General features: G+C 39.8%; 2 protein-coding genes across 5 annotated transcripts; both read left to right on the top strand.

Moving 5' to 3' along the window:
- The first annotated feature begins 1210 nt into the window (after positions 1–1210).
- On the top strand, positions 1211–11315 carry LOC111456117. Of its 4 annotated transcripts, XM_023097884.1 has the most exons (12): positions 1211–1361; positions 1459–1584; positions 2256–2467; positions 2553–2729; positions 2816–2915; positions 3026–3056; positions 3544–3583; positions 4076–4228; positions 6614–8783; positions 8930–10322; positions 10431–10514; positions 10817–11315. In XM_023097884.1, exons 3-12 carry the CDS (start codon positions 2409–2411, stop codon positions 10879–10881), a joined length of 4272 nt encoding a protein of 1423 aa, XP_022953652.1. In that variant the 5' UTR covers positions 1211–1361; positions 1459–1584; positions 2256–2408; the 3' UTR covers positions 10882–11315. The 4 variants fall into 4 exon arrangements, with proteins under 4 accessions (XP_022953652.1, XP_022953653.1, XP_022953651.1 ...); XM_023097885.1 differs by having other exon boundaries at positions 1211–1584; positions 2259–2467; XM_023097883.1 differs by having other exon boundaries at positions 1211–1584.
- Positions 11316–13327: 2012 nt separating this feature from the next.
- Positions 13328–20141, top strand: LOC111456116 (ABC transporter B family member 19-like). Its single transcript, XM_023097882.1, has 9 exons — positions 13328–14203; positions 14724–14778; positions 14858–15033; positions 15119–15283; positions 15893–16188; positions 16313–16629; positions 16818–17041; positions 17217–19118; positions 19698–20141. The coding sequence occupies exons 1-9, from the start codon at positions 13328–13330 to the stop codon at positions 20046–20048; spliced, it is 4362 nt and encodes a 1453-aa protein (XP_022953650.1). The 3' UTR covers positions 20049–20141.
- Positions 20142–20250: the final 109 nt, after the last annotated feature.

Below are 20250 nucleotides of genomic sequence, written 5' to 3'. Positions count from 1 at the left end.
AAATACAAACGAAAAAATATTTTAACTATTAGTATATGGATGAAAATAATTATTAAAAATTTTGTAACACAATTTAAAATCAAAAAGATAAATTATGTCGTTTTTAAAAACACTTATTTAATAAATTATTTGAATAAACTCACTAGAGTTAATACGATCATTTTTTAGCTTTTAACTCAATATTTTTAATTTATATTTATTATTATTATTATTTCTGCAAAAATAGAATTTTGTCTAAAATTGGAGTACAACAAAAGCATCTATTTATTCATTCATTGTCTTTTATCCAAAATAATAATAATGATAAAAAATAAATAAAACCATTAAATATCTATAAGGATAAGAGAGAATATGTTTTAATTAATGAGATAATATTTTTTTCTCTTAAAATCAATAAATGAACAAAAATTGGTGATGAGTATAAATATTAATGAAAAAAAGACAAAATAAATATTAAGAAAATTGAAGAGAGAGAGAGTTATAATAAATAGGAAATAAATAAATAAATAAATAAAAATTGGCCATGATTATTATTTTTTAATTTAAGTTTTTTTTGGAAGTTTAATTATCCTTCACGTTTGAGTATTTATTTATTTTAAAATAAAGTGGCGATGTTTTAAAATTTAAAATTTAGTAATCAATATTTAAAAATTATTTTTTGTTAGTGGATGTTAAATGGCTAATATAATAGGACTATGACATCATACCATACCTATTGAATTTAATAAATTATAAGAATTAAACGAATTAAAAGCCCAATTATTTTTAATAACTAACAAAATATTTAACTTATTATTAACCATTATTAAAATCTAAACTTTCAATTATAAAAAAAAGGTTTAATTATTAAAATGATAAAGATCTATTTTATAATTATTAAAATGTCAAATTATGAAAAAAAAAATTCTTGAAATATATTTACATTATTCAAAATTACAAGAATACCCATGATTTTTTTTTTAAGAGCTAATTTTGAAATTCATGTTAAATAAAAAGATAATAATAGTACGACCTCGAGAAAGGAGTATTTTTATTTTTTATTTTTTATAATTTTTGTTAAAAAAAGAGAAAATAATATTTAAGAGAAAAAAAATTACATTAATGAAGGAGGATAGAATGGTAATTTGGGAGGTGAGGGGGGGCAGTGAGGAGGAGTCAGCCCCGTTTCTGTAAATAAAGTTCCGGAAATGAGTTTTAAAGTTTTTTTGATTTCGAAAATTGCAAACAAAAAGCATTGGGCGAAGCACAGTCCTCTCTCCAGTTCACATCTCTGCCTCTCTCTCTCTCTATCTCTCTCTACTGTATCTCTTGTAGAGAGAGAATTATGAGAGAGAACGACATACATTCCTTCACAGCGACGAGTAAAGCAGAAATCATCTTATCATTGTTGTGTTAGGGTTTTCTTACAACCTAAATATAATTCTCCAAATTTGTTGTTTAGAAGTTTTTTTCTCACAGGATACCAGAGAAAAGCAAAGGATATGGCGAAATACCAGCTAGTTGAATGCTGCTAATCTTCTCTGCTTTGGCTTGAATCGGAGGATCCGATTGCGTTAGCTGAGATCTTGGATGCGGACTTCACGGGTATGCTTCTGAAATAGACGATCGGTTGTGCATTTTGGCTTCCGCTTTTTGTTTTTGTTTTTTGGTTCGGTATGTAGATGAGCTTCTTTCGCTTTTGTGCATTTGGTTTTTTTTTTTTTTTTTTTGGCTGNTTTTGTGCAATATCCAGATTGTTTGTTATCTGTGGATTTTTTTTTTTTGGGGGCGGGTGGGTATGGCATTTGAATTTGCGTTTGTGGGATTGAATTCCATACGAGTCTGCTTCGGTTTGGCCATCTGATTTTATTTTTAATTGTTGAATCAGATCTAAGCGTATATATAACTTCATTTTATGAAGCTTGGGTTTCTATTTTTGGGGGGCGGGTGAATTTATTAACATTGGGTTTTCTAAAGGGCTTTGGGAGTGAGATCTGGGATGTATGTTGGGTGGCCATTTAGGAGAGAAGCTTGATGTTTTTTTTTTTTTTGTGCTGGGCTTCTTCTATGAAATGAAATTTTCTTAGATAATCTTACTTTTATGAAATGTCTGGATTTTATTGTCTTCTATTACCATATCACTGTTGCAACCTCTTCTGCAATCTGAATTGTGTTTTTGTAAATTTTCATTGAAGTTTAATATTGCTGAAATGAGAAATTCATTATGTAAATGCTCTTTAAAGGGGTTCTTCGTTTGTTCCCAATCTGCATTATAGCAGCGGTGCTTCTTGCTATATTTCTTCGAAGTTCTACGGTCGTACCAAGCATTATCAGGAGCTAGAGTAATTTTCTTCCACGAAGAAAGGCTGGTTGGATGAAGTGCTTTGGGAAAAGATAAATACTTGGAAGTTCTGTGAAGTGAAAAGGAAATGAAACCGGAGACGCCTCTGGATTTTGCCGTATTTCAACTGTCACCTAGGCGTTCACGGTGCGGATAGCACACCTTGGCTGTTTAGATTTTGTACTGTAATCTTTTATTCACTAATTTTACTTGTCTATCCCCCTTCGGACAGTTGCGAACTATTTGTTTCTAGCCATGGCAACACAGAGAAACTAGCATCGGGTTCAGTGAAGCCGTTTGTAACTCAATTAAAGGCTGCAGAAGAGCAGTTTGCTCATGCAGTCCAGACAATTAAGCTTGAAGTTGAGAGGGGTGGAGATGCTTGGTTCACGAAAGGAACCCTTGAAAGGTTAAAGTGTTTCGATTCAATTTTTTTGATGGCAACTGGCCAGGCTCTCTTGGATTTTCTTGTTGATGTCCTTGGTTTATTTCCAGGTTTGTGCGTTTTGTTAGCACGCCTGAGATATTGGAGTTGGTCAATACATTTGATGTGGAGATGTCTCAATTGGAATCTGCTAGAAGAATTTATTCTCAAGTAAGCACTGCCAATAGTTAGTACCATTTAAGAGGAGCACAGTTATTTGTCTTGTTTTGCTGAATATATATATATATTTTACTTTTTTTTTTTTTTGTATCTTGTATCAGGGGGAAGGTGATCGGCATTCTGGCACATCGGGTATGTTTAATTTCCTTTTATTTGCCTAGAATTTATTTTTTAACCTTACTAACATATTTGTTTATCTGCAAAACTCATAATGCATTTGGATGTTCCAAAGTTCATTACTTATAGTTCTTTGAAACTTCTGAAGTTCATTTTGATGTGTCATTTAGAGATTTTATGTTAATATTCATAGCCGACCGCTAAAACATGTAAGCAGCAATGTAAATAGGTCAGGAAATTTGTGCATGGGTGAAAGAGAGATGATCAGATTTCCATGCCACTGATTGTGGAAAACTCCTTTATTGTCATCTCATTGCTCAGCTGCCATTTATTCTTGAACGAGGGCAATAGGTTTATTAGAGAAATATTTCAATAATTGTTTGTGATTTGCTTTATAGAAAAACAGTTATTAGTACCTCTACATTTTTTGAAGATTAAATTAATATTCTATTAACGATATATACTTATTATTATTACTTTTGTTTTTGATAATTTAACCTAGGTGGGGATGGAACAGGTACAGGCTCAACAGATGAAACCAAGTAATCCCTTTTCTTTTCATATTAATGTTTTCAATGTATTTGTCAAGTTAATTGTGAAAGCTGTTATTAGTGTCAGTAGAGATATGATTGAAGTTGAAAATTTCTCGTCTTTCTCAAGATATGTTTTGTAGTATGCTCGAGTTTTATGTCGAACTTTCAAATGAGGGTGAGATCTATGTGGTTTCACTATTAAAGAAATCGTCAGTATCTTTTGTTTGGGATGTCAGATACATAGTATTTAATGATGCTGTGATTCGTAGGTTGGTAGATATTGCAGGTTTTGGATAGGTAAAGTAAAATATGACAGAATGGCTGTAATAATTTGATATTAAAGTTGGGGTGGCCAATATATCAATCAGGTTTATGTTATGAGATTTTTTTTTATTGTGATTTACAGCGCATTAATTGTAACTGGACTGATAGTTCCAAGTTTTCTGAATTGTATTGTGTGTGGGTAGGTGTCTCATTTTAATAATTTGTCAAAATTTTCAGGAAGGAGCTTTTGAAAGCTATCGATGTACGCCTTGTTGCAGTTAAGCAGGACTTGGTCACAGCTTCTGTTCGTGCATTAGCTGCCGGTTTTAATCCCAGTACAGTGTCTGGCCTTCAACTATTCGCCGATCAGTTTGGTGCCCGTCGCCTCACGTAAGTACTCTACAAAAGTCTTATATTTGACTTATGTGTGTTAATAGCTACTAATAACCTATAGCTACTAATAACCTCATATCTATATCTTGATCTTTCTGCCCGTGGTGATTATTGTACATGGATGTCATAGAGTTGAACTTGAACTGCATATTTGGCAGTAATCTAGGTTTGTGTTTCAACTGCCGAGGAGGGTAAGGAAAGGATTTTCTTTTCCATGTCTGAGTGTCAAGCAGGGGGATTGACCTTCTCACCATATATCTTTGCAAGAGACTCGTTTCCTTGCTATTTCATGAATTTGTGTTTTACATTGGTTTCTGTCTAGAATTTGGTGATAGGGAAGTTGGTCAACATCTTATAGTGAGTGAGAGACTGCAATTCTATTTCCATTTCCGGAATTTGTGTTGTACTTGGTTTCTCATTTTAGTTTTGTGAAAACCCTGAGAGCCAAGAAGGGATAGTGACAAAAAGTCCTTGCAGAAACGCAAAGAGAGTCATTGAAGTGTTGGGCACCTTCAACTATCCCACTCAATTTCGTGAAAATTTCTCCTAGTTTTCTCAAGATATAGACTCTGAAGAGCAACAAAAAAGTTTACTTGCTGTGAACACTTCCCTCTTCCTCGAACTAGGGGACGCAAGAGAATCTCTATGACCATAACCAGTTGACTTTTTTTAGGAACAGGAACTCACAACCTGCCAAAAGATTGAAAATTAATGAACCATAGATTTTCTGTCGTCTATCTCCAAAGAATACGATCAAATCCTCTGGTATTTGTTTGAAATGGACACACCAACCAGCAGCATAGCACTATCACCAAAGAGGACCGTTGAATTCAACATTGTTAGTCTTTTTCCAAGAGAAAAATTGACATTCTAGATGTTGATCATGTAGACATTGGGGGGGGGGGGGGGGGGGGGGGGGTTGAGGGAGAGTTAATAGCAACCTGTATAATGGCTGGAAGAGAAGTCAAATCATTAACCCCTCGCTGTTGGATCACTCCTAATGGACAAAACTCCGAGAAGATTTGACTTAGGAGTGGCTAGATAGACATATATTGGTTAATAGCAACCTGTATAGTTGCTAGATAGACATATATTGCAAAGACTAGAACGAAAGAAGGCATTGTTGATCATATGGTAGTCCTCCCAGAATTGAATATAAATCTCATCCTCGATAGCATGGTTAACAGAATTGAAGAATGCGGCATGGCCATGAGTCGCTTTGCAGATTCCAGAGAGCGTCATTAACCTCTACTACAGTAGCTCAACCATTAGTGGCTGAACACTATATCTGCTTGCAACCTTATGCTACAAAACGTAAAGTTCTACCGGAAACCACCACAACCACTTTGCTTAAGGGTTTTTCATTTTACAAAGTTGAATTCCCAATCTCCAAACATCCGTATCCCCCACCAAAGATAACGCAAGCCACTAACCTCCCCCACCTCCTCTTTGCATAAAAATTTCCTCATCACTATCTCCAACTTGGTAGGATTAGAGCCTGGGATTTTAAAAGTTGATGGGAAGTATGGAGGAGCGCCACTTCAAATTTAGAATTGAGATCATCTATGGTCCAACTAATTTAGTCCACTTCAAAACCGAGGTACAAAATGGATGCGGAACAACTCAAATTATAGTCCAACTAGTTTCTTGCACAAAGAAAAAAGAAATGAAAGTGTCGTACATAAAAAGGTGGGTCATCTTAACCATACGTCTCCCATTACGGTTGGCATGATAAATGGGATCGATTTAACTTATTGCTCAGGGTCATTAAGGCGATATCGTGCTGGTCTAGCATTTCTCACATTGCATGTCCAGGCGAGCACTGTCACCATGGTGCTTGCCTTTGTCGCCATTGTTGTTGTGCCTCTCGCTGCTGTGGAAGATGAGCGAGTCTAGTGGCTGATGAAGAAAGGCAACATTTGGCATTTTCATCCAATTTTTTCCCTTCCCTTTTTCTTTGAGAATGTTGTTCGAAATGGGGCAAGAAGAAAATTTATTTAAAGAAAAGAAATAAGCAGCCTTTGCTTTCGTTCTCTGTCGTAGAAAGCTAAATTATTCTCCCACCATTGAACAAACTGAGACAACCGACTACCATGGCCTCAATCCTCGAAGTTCGCGTACTCTATTCAGATGTTTGTAATGACTAGAATTCAGATTTTTATTTTCTTCTCTTGATTGGGAAAACATAGATAAAACAACAGAGAGAAACCGAGTAAAAGTGACGAAGATGGAAGTAACATTACTAGTTGCAGGAGGTATATTAGTGAACATTTATTGGGTCACTTCCAAATTACATTGCATGACGTGCGTTCTCCACTTTTGACCTCGGCTTTGCTCTGATAATGCTTCCTGTAATTTAACGTAGCGTTCAATTTTTCGCAGCGAAGCGTGCTCTAGTTTCATTTCTCTTTGCCGGAGGAGGCCGGAACTTATTAACACGTGGGCTCCAGGTGTCGATGACCGAGCCATCAGATCTTCATGTGGGTCAGACATGTCAATCGATGACATCAGTGAAGATCCTGTTGGAACTCATATCAAGCCGCAAAACCAAACACAGAGTAAGCACGATCCACAATTTGGTACAACTTCACAAACTGAAGATCAATATTCCCAACTGGACGAATCAAGATCCACCACGTGTCAACCGGCCAAATCCTCTGCCACCTTCTCGAGCCGACGCAACGTAAACTTGAAAGACGACACGAAGGTGGAGACGGGCACCGAAAACTTGGAGAAAGAGAAGAAGGAAGAGGAGACTCCGACGGAATCGTCATCAACTCCTGTGGGTCGGCCTGCCAGGCGTCTCAGCGTCCAAGATCGTATTAACCTTTTTGAGAACAAACAGAAGGAAAATACCAGTGGCAGTGGAGGAGGCAAGCCCGTTTCTGGAAAACCTCCGGAACTAAGAAGGCTCTCTTCAGACGTTTCATCAGCGCCATCGGTGGTGGAGAAGGCGGTTTTGAGGAGATGGAGTGGTGTGAGTGATATGAGTATTGATTTCAGTAATGAAAAGAAGGACGTGGAGAGTCCAGTATGTACACCTTCCTCATCTTCAATTTCTGATTCCAAGTCTAATATATTTTCTGGTGCAACCGAAATTCAAAGTGAGAAAAGCTTTCCTGATTTGGAGAGTAAGACTAAGCTTGAAAAAAGGGTCAATCTTGTTAGAGTTGGCGATGAGGAGGCCAAACAACAAGCTGAGGAACAAAATCCAGTTGAGGATTATTCAGGTAAAGAGGCTGGGGTGTCAAAGGCACCAGTCGATTGGAAGGACCAATCAGCTTCTCAGGCCCAAGTCAGGTCATTCTCTGGTGGAGCAGACCCAGTTGGATTGAATGATCGAGGGGTTTCTCAAGTAGGTGCTAAGAATTTATCGAGCAGTGACGACAAAAGTACGGCCTTTAAAGGTGTATTAGGCTCTGAGACAAAGGGAAAAAGCTCTGCAGATCGAGCGGAAATCGATGGAGCCAAGAATCAAGTTTCGGCCCAGGTTGATGCTTTTGCTAAGACGGCAGGGGATACTGATGGTAGGTTAGGTAATAAGATGGATGATTCTGGACCAAGAGACTTTTCAGCACATCCGTTACGTCCTATGGGTCACCGGAGTCGTTCTCGTTCTTTTTCTAATCAATTTGAATACGGTGGATTAAAACTGGAATCCTCATCAACTCAGTTCAACGAAGTTGATGGCGGCCAATTACCTCAGCAACGGAGATCTTTTAAAGCCGAACCTGAGGCAGTGGCTGGCAAGAACCTCGCATCATCATGTACGCATAATCTTAAAGTAGAAGATTTTGGAGCTCAGAAAATGAAATTGCAGAAACCTGATTCGGCTGGCCGTAAACAAGTGGATAAGTCACAAGTTGGCAGAGAAGAAAGCAGTTATCTTCATGAGAGAAGTAAAATGGATATGATTGGGAAAAGTGTTCCAGATGGCCAAGAAAGCACTCCTACAACCTCAAGCATATCAGGAGAGCGAGTTCCAAGAGTGAGGCAGACTAAGGGAAATCAGGAGCTCAATGATGAACTAAAAATGAAGGCAAATGAACTTGAAAAGCTTTTTGCAGAGCACAAGCTCCGTGTTCCAGGGGAGCACTCCAGCTCTGCGAGGCGAAACAATACTGCCGACGTGCAGCTAGAACATGCAATTGGTTCGCAGCATAGAACATCTTCAGCTTTAGACACTTCTCCTGCTCAAGTGGTGGAAAGATCTGCGGTAATAGAATCAACGGGGAGTTCAAATAAAATGGAAAATATTTATACAACGCCAGCAAAGTTGGTAAATAACTATGACTTCAGTGATGATTCTAGAGGAAAATTTTATAACAAGTACATGCAGAAAAGAGATGCTAAGCTGAGAGAAGAATGGAGTTCCAAAAGAGCAGAGAAGGAAGCCAAGATGAAGGCCATGCAAGACAGCCTTGAGAAAAGTAAAGCTGAGATGAAAGCAAAATTTTCTGATTCTGTCGACCGACAAGATTCCGTAGCTAGTGCTCGGAGACGTACAGATAAACTGAGATCATTCAACTCTCGCTCTCAAACAAGAGACCAGGTATAAATTCTGTTTTATTTTTATTTGGGAAGTTAATGATGCTGAAGTCCTGGGTTCTCTCTTTTGCACTCATTTTATTTCTTGTTTCTAATCTTGCGTATTTTTCATTTTCACGCGTAATGATGTTAAATACTTCTGCATAACAGCCACTGATCAATTCAACTCAAAGTGAGGATGATGGGGACTTTCCTGAGGCTTTGGAGCAGAAATTTAATGGGAATGATAGATTGCATAGTGATTCATATGTATCGGATAGTGCTTCCAGAAGCAACCAGAACAAGAAGGCTTCCACAGGTAGAAATTTATCATCTACCCCGCGTTCCACTGGGGTTTCAGCTCCATCCTTGTCACTTGCCAAGGTTTCCCACTCCAGTTCCGGGAAGCGAAGAGGACAAACAGAAAATCTTCTTGCACAGTCAGTTCCTAATTTCTCTGAACTAAGGAAAGAAAATACAAAACCTTCTGGTGGTGGCAAATCATCAGCACGCCCTCTGACGAGAACCTATTCTCGCGGTAAAACTAGCAATGAAGAGCCAGCCATTAAGGAGGAGAAGCCTCGTCGTGCACAGTCTTCAAGAAAGAACTCTGCTAGTGCTATTGACTTCAAGGATATATCACCTTTGATCATGGATAATGCTGTTTTAACACCATTGATATTGGATGAAGAGCAGAACGATGAGAGTATTTATGATAAGTATTTGAAGGGCATAGAATCGAAGACTTTTCTGAGGAAGGGCAATAGCATAGGCCCTGGTGCTGGAACAAGTATAGCAAAGTTGAAAGCTTCTATGGAATCCGAAACTTTAAACGATGATGAGGAATTTGATGAAGTTGCATTTGAGGGTTCAGAAATTATGCCCAAACGAGAAGAGGAAGAGGAGGAAGAGCATGAGAAAATAGAAATTAAACTTGCTCATATGGATAATGGAAAACTAAGATTAATCCAGGAATCGGGCAGATCAAGTAATTCTGGGTCTGAAATCGAGAATTCTATGAGATCTCACTCTCATTCTCAGGTGGATCATTCTACAAATTCTGAGCTTCCATCCACATTGCCTTCGTTTCATAAAGCACCTCAGGATTCGCCTGGTGAGAGCCCTCGGTCATGGAACGCACGCATGAATCATCCATTCTCCTACCCACATGAGGCCTCTGATATTGATGCATATATGGACTCACCCATTGGGAGCCCTGCATCATGGAATTCACATAATATAACACAAGCAGAAACTGATGTGGCTAGAATGAGAAAGAAATGGGGAAGTGCCCAGAAGCCTTCTCTTATTGCTACCTCATCCAGTCAGTCACGCAAGGATGTGGCCACAGGGTTTAAAAGGTTGTTAAAGTTCGGAAGGAAAAGTCGCGGGACGGAAAGTATGGTTGACTGGATCTCTGCTACAACATCTGAGGGAGATGATGATACAGAAGATGGGCGAGATCCTGCTAGTCGGTCATCGGAAGACTTAAGGAAGTCACGAATGGGATTCTCAGAGGGTCATGATGATGGCTTTAATGAAAGCGAGTTGTACTGTGAACAGGGTAACCTATGTTTTTCTTTTTTCAATCAAACTCCTATGAATTTGACCTCCTTTTTAGCTAGGGATGATGACAATTAGGAGTCACTTAATCTTGTTTTGCTCCCCCCAGTTCAAGAATTACGAAGTTCGATTCCTGCACCTCCAGCTGACTTCAAGCTAAGGGAAGATCACTTGTCAGGAAGCTCCTTGAAAGGTGAGTGCTCGTTGGTGTTATGTGCTTTGCTAATGACCTAAACGTAGTCTATACTCTCTTGCTCAAATATTACATTGGCTTTGGAAATATAGCGAAGTTCAAGAGGACTTTTTGCTAGTCTCAAACTTTCAGCCAAAGGGGCAACTTGGAAATGACTTTTGTACTTATTCCTCGATCTTCACATCTTTTGCCTTTTGTTTATGAGCTTATATATATATATTGATATCTTCCTTAAACAATGAAGAAAAATAAAGTTTGGAGATGAACTGCATTTCTAATGTTGGAAAATTGAAATCTTACAGCTCCACGATCGTTCTTCTCTCTCTCAACCTTTCGCAGCAAGGGAACTGATTCAACGTCCAGGTAATAGAAACGACAGATTTCCATTTGAGATCACTGTCATGTTATCCTTGAGTAGGGTACAACAGTTTACTACTGTGTAAGATACAAGTGCTTGAAGATAATAGCAAAACAGACTCGAGGTCTGCAATTCGATCATGTACATGTTAATTCGATTCACAGAACCGACCGCCTACATCATTAGGTAGTTAAGTTACACCTGTTAGTTGTCTTGAATTAATCAAGTATACTATATTGAACGATGAGTTAACTGTTGGCAGAATGTCATTGTGATTTTGGTAGGCTAGGAGCATTTTTTTTTCCCCTTTGGCTCTGCTCTTCATTTGCTCTGACAGTTTAGTTTTGTGTGCTGTATATCTGAAGGAGCCCATGTCAAGAACAGAATTGTTGAGCGTGATATAATTATGCATAATAAAAGCTTTTTGCACCACTACTCTGTCATTTTCCATCATTGTTCATTAAGGTATCATTTCTTTTTCTGTAACTTCATCCATAACTTCATCCAAGTTTATGTGGCTCTGGGAAATTTGAGTTCATGGTTTGGTAATTCTTTGTTTTTATGCCCTTTGAAGTGGCCATTGTCAGTGTAATTAGACTTGAGATTTGCATACTGTTTTCTTACTTTGTTGCTTCTGATTGTTCCAATACATGGGCGGCCCCTAAGGATGGGATGGAATCTGCCGGGACCAAAGCCCACCCGCTAGCAGATATTGTATCTCTTTGGGCTTTCCTTTCAAAATTTTTAAAATGCGTCTGCTAGGGAGAGGTTTCCACATCCTTACAAAGAATGTTTCGCTCTCTTCTCCATCCCCAACCGATGTGGGATTTCATAGAACCCCTCTTTTTTAAGTACAAGTCGAATTTTAGGATTTGAACTCTCTTTTTTAAGTATAAATAAGATAATAAGTTTCGAACAACCGATCTCAAGGGAAATACTTGCTGATTATGTTTAAGCTATGCTCATTTTTTACCAGAGATTGAGCAGATTTTCAGGTTGAGGTCCTATGATACTATGTAGCTCTAGCTGCCTAAGTTTTTCATATTATTTTCTATGTATTCTATATTTGATGATAGTTTTTTTTTTCAAGAATCTAGCGTCGTTTATAGTGGGTTTGGGCGTGTTCAAGAAGTTGTATGCATGTTTGAAGTGTTATACCAAATGGTTTTTAATCTTGTAAGTAAATTTTGTTAATCTTTTAAATGTTTTTGTTTTCTAATGTGTCAAAATGTTTAAATTAGGTAGTTTTATTAAAATTTGGTAACAAAAAGTTAGTATAAACGTTATCGTTAATATTTAATAAGATTCTTGGACATGCAGCAGGTTATTTGACACGACTCAAAATTTTTGGATTAGTTGGGTTGGTGACCAAGACAACCTGACTCAAAATTTTTGGATTAGTTGGGTTGGTGACCAAGACAACCTGACTAGAGTACATGACAATACACATTAGATTAATTACTAAAATCTCGCAAAACTTGAATATCAAACATTTAAGTTACAACATGTATATTGGTTACAATCGTTAAACATAACAATCTTAGAATTAGGATAGAGTTGATCCATTTTGTCATTTATATGAATAATTTATTCTAATTAGTAAGAGCTCAGCGGGACCTACCCCTCTTTTTTATGATTCGAGGGGGATTAACTCAGTATCCAGATTATGAACCATAAAAGAAAATACTGAATACTGACTAAATACTGACTAAATCGTAGAAATACAGTTACAGTACTCATTATCCAAAGAGGAATCCTTCCAATATTATCGAAAGAAGAATCCTTCCGGTAGTCTGGACGAACATTTTATTCTCTCACAATGTAAGTTGGTGAGGTTGAGTTGACAAAAATAATGTCAACTTACTAACTACCGGAAGATTTTATTCTCTCGCAATCAACCCAATAAAAAAAGGTCAGTTAAAATTAACCCAATAAAAAAAAACAAAAAATCAAACCCAATAATAATTATAATAATAATAATAAAAGAAAAAACAGAAAAGTTATCAATAATTCTCCTTTTAATTTTGAATATTCGGGCGCTTCCCTATCTCACAAATGGATTCCCAACTCCACAAGAAACCAACCAAAACCACACTCCCTTCTCATATTTGAATATCACTAACAATTTGAGCAGCCATTTGGCCTGTTTACAAGCTCAAGAACATGGCAAGACGACCAAGCCCACTCCCCATTCTCCATCGTCCCGCCGGCACCTTCCTCTGTATATGCATCCACAGCTTCCATGGATTCCTCACCTCCAACAGATTCGCCAATCTTCCATGTAAAATCCTCACCCCCAATTTTTCAATCCAAGCTCTCCTTTCCTGTTCTGTTCTTCTAGAATTACAGTTTGTTTTGTTCTTCGTTTCTTCGTATTGGCATAAGGACTCCCCGAAGTTTCGCTGTTATTCGTTTTTCCCCTTTTGTAATCCCATTCGAAACTCCATTTACGGCAATGTCCGCCGTCCCCGGCTGCCGGCGCCACTATCCGACGCCGGCGAGTTCGACCGACGTCTCTATCTCTTTTTCCCAATTAGATTCCTCCATTATTACGAGAAAATCCACTCCAGAAACACGGTCTCTAAACCTTCATCCATCCACTCCCTCCGCCACAGACGATGATAAATCATGGCAAGGAGAGCTCTCATGGCAGTTCGAGCCAACTGGATGGCGAGATTCTCGTAATTTCGGCATAGCCCTAGGTCCCTGGGCTGCCTCTATTGCCCCATCTTCATTTTCAACTACCCACGCTTTACGCCGAACCGCCAATGATTACTATCTTTCTCCCTCTCGCCGCGTTCGCCGGAATGTTACGAGCCCGTACAGCGACGGTTCTTGTTACGGCTATATTCCGGCTGGCAGAGTGGAACTACAGAGCTTTGTGGGTGGAGAAACAGAGAACTCATTGTTCATCGGAGAAAGCTACATTCCTAGTGAAACTAGCAAAATCGGCCCCTATTCCTGCCAGAAAAATGGAAGTAAAGGGCCTTTGGCGGATAAAGATGAGCTTAGCAAGAATTACCATGCTATTTCTGAACATTCTTTTAACTTTGAACATAGTAGGATGTATTCATCGTATACTGATGATAGTGTTTCGGATGCCAGTGATGAAGAAGATGAAGTGGAGCCTGCTAAGGCAGTTGGGCTTTTTAGCTTGTTTAAGTATTCAACGAAGTGGGATTTTCTTCTTATAATATTGGGGTGTTTAGGAGCTCTCATCAATGGCGGATCTCTTCCTTGGTATTCTTATCTTTTTGGGAATTTTGTCAACCAGCTTGCTATAGAATCTTCTGAAGCTGACAAGACCCAGATGATGAGAGATGTGGCAAGGGTATGAACTGCATAGTTTACTCTTACTTGGCTTTGCTTTCTGACTTTCTCAAGGCCTATAGAGCCCTCGAACAAAGTACATCCTTTGTTCAACACTTGAGAAACCCTCGTATAACTTCCCCTTAATCGAGGCTCGACTCCTTCTCTGGAGTCTTTGAACAAAGTACACCCTTTGTTTGATATTCGAGCATTCTATTGACATGGCTAAATTAAGGGCATGACTCTGGTACCATGTTAAGAATTACGGATCGGTATGATATTGTCCACTTTGAGCATAAGCTCTCATGGCTTTGTTTTAGGCTTTCCCAAAAGGTCTCGTACCAATGAAGATATATTCCTTACTTATAAACTCATGATCCTTCCTTAAATTAGCGAACGTGGGACTCCCTCCCAACCATCCTCAACATTTTAAGTACTTTTGTAGTGCGTTTAACTAAATATTGTACAAATTTTATTCTTCCAGAAGTTACCTTAAACTTGAATACCTTTTCTTTTTCTACAACTTATGCTTAAATTTGCAGATATGCCTGTTCATGACTGGATTAGCAGCAATTGTGGTGGTTGGAGCATACATGGGTAAGTGGGAGAGACCTGTAAAATAGCATTCCATTAACTTTCCTGCAAACATAGGACTTTGAAGCTGTAATTTTGACAGAGATAACCTGTTGGAGATTGGTGGGGGATCGTTCGGCTCAGCGTATTAGAATGATGTATCTACGAGCTGTTCTACGACAGGATATCAGTTTTTTCGACACAAAAATTAGCACGGGTGATATTATGCATGGAATTTCCAGTGATGTGGCTCAAATCCAAGAAGTGATGGGGGAGAAGGTAATGCACTGATGATGTTTTTGACAACCTTAATACATTGTTTCCAAGTCATTTATTTAACGTCGTGTCCGTTCTGCGTTTGCAGATGGCTCACTTCATTCACCACATATTCACCTTCATATGTGGGTATGTAGTAGGTTTTCTAAGGTCATGGAAAGTTTCTTTGGTTGTCTTCTCAGTGACCCCTCTGATGATGTTCTGTGGCATAGCTTATAAAGCCATTTATGTTGGCCTAGCTTCAAAAGAAGAGGTACTTTGATATAATCTTCAAAACCATCCTCCGATATCTCACATCGGTTAGAGAGGGAAACAAAGCATTCCTTATAAGAGTGTGGAAAACTTTTCCTAGTAGACGCGTTTTAAAAACCTCGAGGGGAAACCCGAAAGAGAAATCCCAAAGAGGACAATATCTGTTAGCGGTGGGCTTAGGTGGTTACAAATGATTGTGAGATCCTACCTCGGTTGGAGAGGGAAATGAAACATTCCTTATAAGAGTGTGGAAAACTTTCTCTAGTAGACACGTTTTGAAAACCTTGAGGGGAAGCCCGAAAGGGAAAACCCAAAGAGGACAATATCTACTGGCGATGGGATTGGGCGGTTACAAATGGTATTAAAGCCAGGCACTGGGCGGTGTGCTAGCGAGGACGCTGGGCCTCCAAGGGGGGTGGACTGTGAGAACCCACATCGGTTAGAGAGGGAAACGGAGCATTTCTTATCAGAATATAGAAAACTTTCCCTAGTAGATGCGTTTTTAAAACCTTGAGAGAAAGCGCAAAGAGGACCGGTGGTGGGCTTGAGCTGTTACACACCCTTTTATATGTTGCGTTTTTTCAAGCCTTTTCCCATGTTTCCTTTGAAGGCTTCTTACAGGAAAGCTGGGGGAGTGGCAGAGCAAGCCATCAGTTCAATCCGAACTGTGTTTTCGTTCGTTGCAGAAGATAACCTTGGTGCAAAATATGCTGAGCTCTTGGAAAACTCTGTGCCATTTGGGAGGAGGATTGGATTCTCGAAAGGCGTAGGCATGGGAGTTATTTATCTGGTGACTTACTCAACCTGGGCTTTGGCTTTCTGGTATGGAGCTATCTTGGTTGCCCGGAAAGAGATCACCGGTGGCGACGCAATCGCTTGTTTCTTTGGCGTCAACGTCGGAGGAAGGTAAAGCAGCTTGAGTCAGCCATGACTTAGGCTTACTACATAATTTCTGCTTAAGCTCATTGGAATGGAAATGATACATAAGGATTTCCTTATCCAAATGAACATGATCTCATAATTGACACAGGGGATTGGCTCTGTCACTGTCATATTTTGCTCAGTTTGCACAAGGAACAGTAGCAGCAGGAAGAATTTTCACAATCATAGACAGAGTTCCAGAGATAGATTCCTACAGCCCAATGGGAAGAACCCTCCAAAACGTTCGTGGAAGAATAGAGTTCAAAGGCGTCAGTTTCACATACCCATCTCGTCCAGATACTATGATTCTCAAGTCACTCAATCTGGTGTTTCCAGCTTCAAAGACACTCGCTCTTGTTGGCGCTAGTGGCGGCGGTAAATCCACCATTTTTGCTCTGATAGAGAGGTTCTACGACCCCATTGAAGGTATGTACAAATCAAATCAAGCTTTTATCTGAAATCTGTCTGTGAGCTGAGTTAAAGTGTAGTTTATAATGATCCGACCTTGCCTTGGTTTCTGCATCTAATTGATCGAATTTACCTTCAGACAGTAGGCTAGGGAGCCATAGGATTAATGGCACCCGTAGCATAACGGCTAACTACCTCATTTGCAGGGACGATCAGTCTGGATGGGTGTGATATAAGGACACTGCAAATCAAGTGGTTGAGAGATCAGATTGGGATGGTGGGTCAAGAACCAGTCCTTTTTGCCACAAGTATTGTTGAGAACGTTATGATGGGAAAAGAGAATGCGACTGAAAAAGAGGCCATTGCTGCCTGTATTGCTGCAAATGCTGACAACTTCATCTCTGGCCTCCCACAAGGCTACAACACCCAGGTCCATTTACTAAGACCCCATTTGATCACATTTTTTAAAGAAACATTTAGATTTTTCATCAACTTTTAAAAATCTTTTTGGTTTTCTAAAAGATTGATAGAAAGTTTATGAAAAAATAAAGAACTTATAGGTTGGTTTGGCTCTAGTTTGTTTCTGAACATGGGCGTCTGTGCAGGTTGGAGATAGAGGAGCTCTGCTCTCGGGCGGTCAAAAACAACGAATAGCTTTGGCACGAGCCATGATCAAAGACCCCAAAATTCTTCTCTTAGATGAACCAACAAGTGCATTGGACTCAGAATCCGAGTCTACAGTTCAAAAGGCTATCCATCAGCTTTCTTTAGGCCGAACAACAATTGTTATCGCTCACAGGCTTGCAACTGTGAGAAACTCCCATGCCATTGCTGTCATTGAACATGGCTCTGTTGTCGAAATTGGAACTCATCGTCAGCTGATGGAGCGAGAAGGCGCCTATTATAACCTCGCCAAACTCGCATCTGAAGCAGTTAGAGAAACTTCTCCCAAACAAAATGAAATTCAGAAATTCACTGATCTTTCATTCAATGATATCTCGAAATCGGAGTATGTAGTTGAGTTTCCGAAGTCGAAGTACTTCAAATCTACGCTTGAGGATAAGCAAGAGGAGAAGAAAGAAGAGAAACAAAGAAACGTTCGGATTGCAGAAATCTTGAAACTACAAAAGCCAGAGATTCCCATCCTGATATTGGGATTTCTCATGGGATTGGGTGCAGGTGCAATTTTGTCGATTTTTCCTTTCGTTCTTGGTGAAGCCCTTCAAGTTTATTTTGATAGTGAAACTTCTAGGATGAAAGCCAAAGTTGGGCATTTGTGTATAGTCCTGGTTGGGCTTGGGATTGGCTGCATTGTGTTCATGACAGGGCAGCAAGGCTTCTGTGGTTGGGCTGGAACTAAGCTCACAGTGAGAGTAAGAGATCTTTTGTTCAGATCAATACTGAAACAAGAGCCTGGTTGGTTTGATTTCCCTGAGAATTCCACTGGAATTCTCATATCTAGGCTATCAATTGACTGCATCTATTTTCGCTCGTTTCTTGGTGATCGAATCTCGGTCTTGTTGATGGGGTTGAGTGCAGCTGCAGTTGGCCTTGGTCTCTCATTTTGGCTCGAATGGAGACTAACCATGTTGGCTGCTGCTCTGACCCCTTTCACTCTTGGTGCTAGTTACATAAGTTTGATTATAAATATCGGACCAAAACTTGATGAAAGAGCTTATGCCAAAGCTAGCAATATTGCTTCAGGTGCGGTGTCAAACATACGGACAGTGACAACGTTTTCTGCGCAAGAGCAGCTGGTTAAAGCCTTTAATCGATCATTATCCGAGCCGAAGAAGAAATCAGTTAAAACGTCGCAGATTTTAGGCTTAACATTTGGCTTCTCCCAAGGTGCCATGTATGGAGCTTATACTCTTACTCTCTGGTTTGCTGCACACCTTGTTCAACAAGGCAAAACAAGTTTTGGTGATGTGTATAAGATTTTCCTCATTCTTGTTTTGAGCTCCTTTTCTGTTGGACAACTCGCTGGTTTAGCTCCGGATACTTCTATGGCAGAAACTGCGATTCCCGCAGTGTTGGATGTTATCGATCGGAGGCCATTGATAGGCGTCGGTAAAGGAAAAAGTACGAAGAACGAACGGAAAAGTTTTGGTGTTGAATTCAAAATGGTGACCTTTGCATACCCATCTAGGCCAGAGATTATTGTGCTGAAGGACTTCTGCTTAAAGATTAAGGAATGCAGCACAGTGGCTTTGGTTGGTGAGAGTGGCTCGGGAAAATCGACGGTAATATGGCTGACTCAACGATTTTACGACCCGAACCGAGGGAAGGTGCTGATGGGAGGCGTAGATTTGAGGGAGATGAATGTGAAATGGTTGAGGAGGCAAACAGCATTGGTTGGTCAAGAGCCTACACTGTTTGCTGGAAGCTTAAGAGACAACATTGCATTTGCAAACCCAAAGGCCTCATGGACTGAGATAGAAGAGGCTGCTAGAGATGCTTACATTCACAAGTTCATCAGTGGCCTCCCTCAAGGATATGACACACAGGTAACTTCGTACAACAATCTATAAATGTGATATCCCACTAGTTGGGGGAGGAGAACGAAATACCCTTTATAAGGGTGTAGAAACCTTTCCCTAGTAGATGCGTTTTAAAGCCTTGAGGGGAAGCCTGTAAGGGAAAGCCCAATGAGAACAATATCTGTTAGCGGTGGACTTGGGCCGTTACAAATGGTATTAGAGCCAGACACCGGATTATGTGCCAGCAAGGAGGCTCTTCCCCGAAGAGGGGTAGACACGAGGCGGTGTGCCAGTAAGGACGTTGGGCCCTGAAGGGGGGTGGATTTGGTGGGGGTCCCACATCGATTAGAGAAAGGAACGAGTGCTCGCTGGGCCCTAAAGGGGGGTGGATTGTGATATCCCACGTTAGTTGGAGAGGAGAACGAAACACCCTTTATAAGGGTGTGGAAACCTTTCCCTAGCAGACGCGTTTGAAAGTCTTGAGGGGAAGTTCGAGAGGGAAAACCCAAAGAGAACAATATCTGCCAACAGTGGGCTTGGGCGGTTACAATAAATTATTGGATTTGTCCAATGACCTGTTCATCGGTTTCTATGATCCAATCCTAGGTTGGCGAAAGCGGGGTTCAGCTCTCGGGTGGCCAGAAGCAAAGGATAGCAATAGCAAGGGCGATTTTGAAGAAATCAAGCGTGTTGTTACTAGATGAAACCAGCAGTGCTTTGGACTTGGAATCTGAAAAACATGTCCAAGCTGCACTTAGGAAGGTGTCAAAGGAAGCTACTACGATCGTAGTCGCCCATCGGCTTACGAGTATCCGTAATGCTGATATGGTTGCAGTTATTAGAAATGGCTCAGTCGTCGAGCATGGCTGCCATGACACCTTAATGGCCAAAGCTCGTCTTGGTGGTGTGTATGCAAACATGGTTCGTGCTGAATCTGAAGCCACTGCATTTTCTTGAGCTTAATTGCTCGGCTTTGTACTTAATATTGTTGATAAATATACAAGGATTGTGTAGGTTAGACAAGGAGAAAAGAACGAAGTTCGTGATGCCTTCAAAATTGCCCTTACTATTGCTAAACCAATAAAGTTGTAGAGTAGGGTTGGGTTGTAACCCTATTTTCGAGTTAGTCGGGTTGAGCCAATTAAAAAAATATCAACAT

Source organism: Cucurbita moschata, unplaced genomic scaffold, assembly GCF_002738365.1.
Source record: "Cucurbita moschata cultivar Rifu unplaced genomic scaffold, Cmos_1.0 Cmo_Scf00018, whole genome shotgun sequence".
Lineage (NCBI taxonomy): Eukaryota > Viridiplantae > Streptophyta > Magnoliopsida > Cucurbitales > Cucurbitaceae > Cucurbita > Cucurbita moschata.
Note: the sequence above shows the minus strand (reverse complement) of the source record. Positions and strands in the feature narration are given on the sequence as shown.

Coding starts and splice junctions, on each gene's coding strand:
- LOC111456117 (XM_023097884.1), top strand. CDS start 2,409: ATGAAACCGGAGACGCCTCTGGATTTTGCCGTATTTCAACTGTCACCT. Junction 3,057..3,543: donor TCGGCATTCTGGCACATCGG/GTATGTTTAATT, acceptor AATTTAACCTAG/GTGGGGATGGAACAGGTACA. Junction 3,584..4,075: donor GGCTCAACAGATGAAACCAA/GTAATCCCTTTT, acceptor CAAAATTTTCAG/GAAGGAGCTTTTGAAAGCTA.
- LOC111456116 (XM_023097882.1), top strand. CDS start 13,328: ATGTCCGCCGTCCCCGGCTGCCGGCGCCACTATCCGACGCCGGCGAGT. Junction 14,204..14,723: donor TGATGAGAGATGTGGCAAGG/GTATGAACTGCA, acceptor TTAAATTTGCAG/ATATGCCTGTTCATGACTGG. Junction 15,034..15,118: donor AAGAAGTGATGGGGGAGAAG/GTAATGCACTGA, acceptor CTGCGTTTGCAG/ATGGCTCACTTCATTCACCA.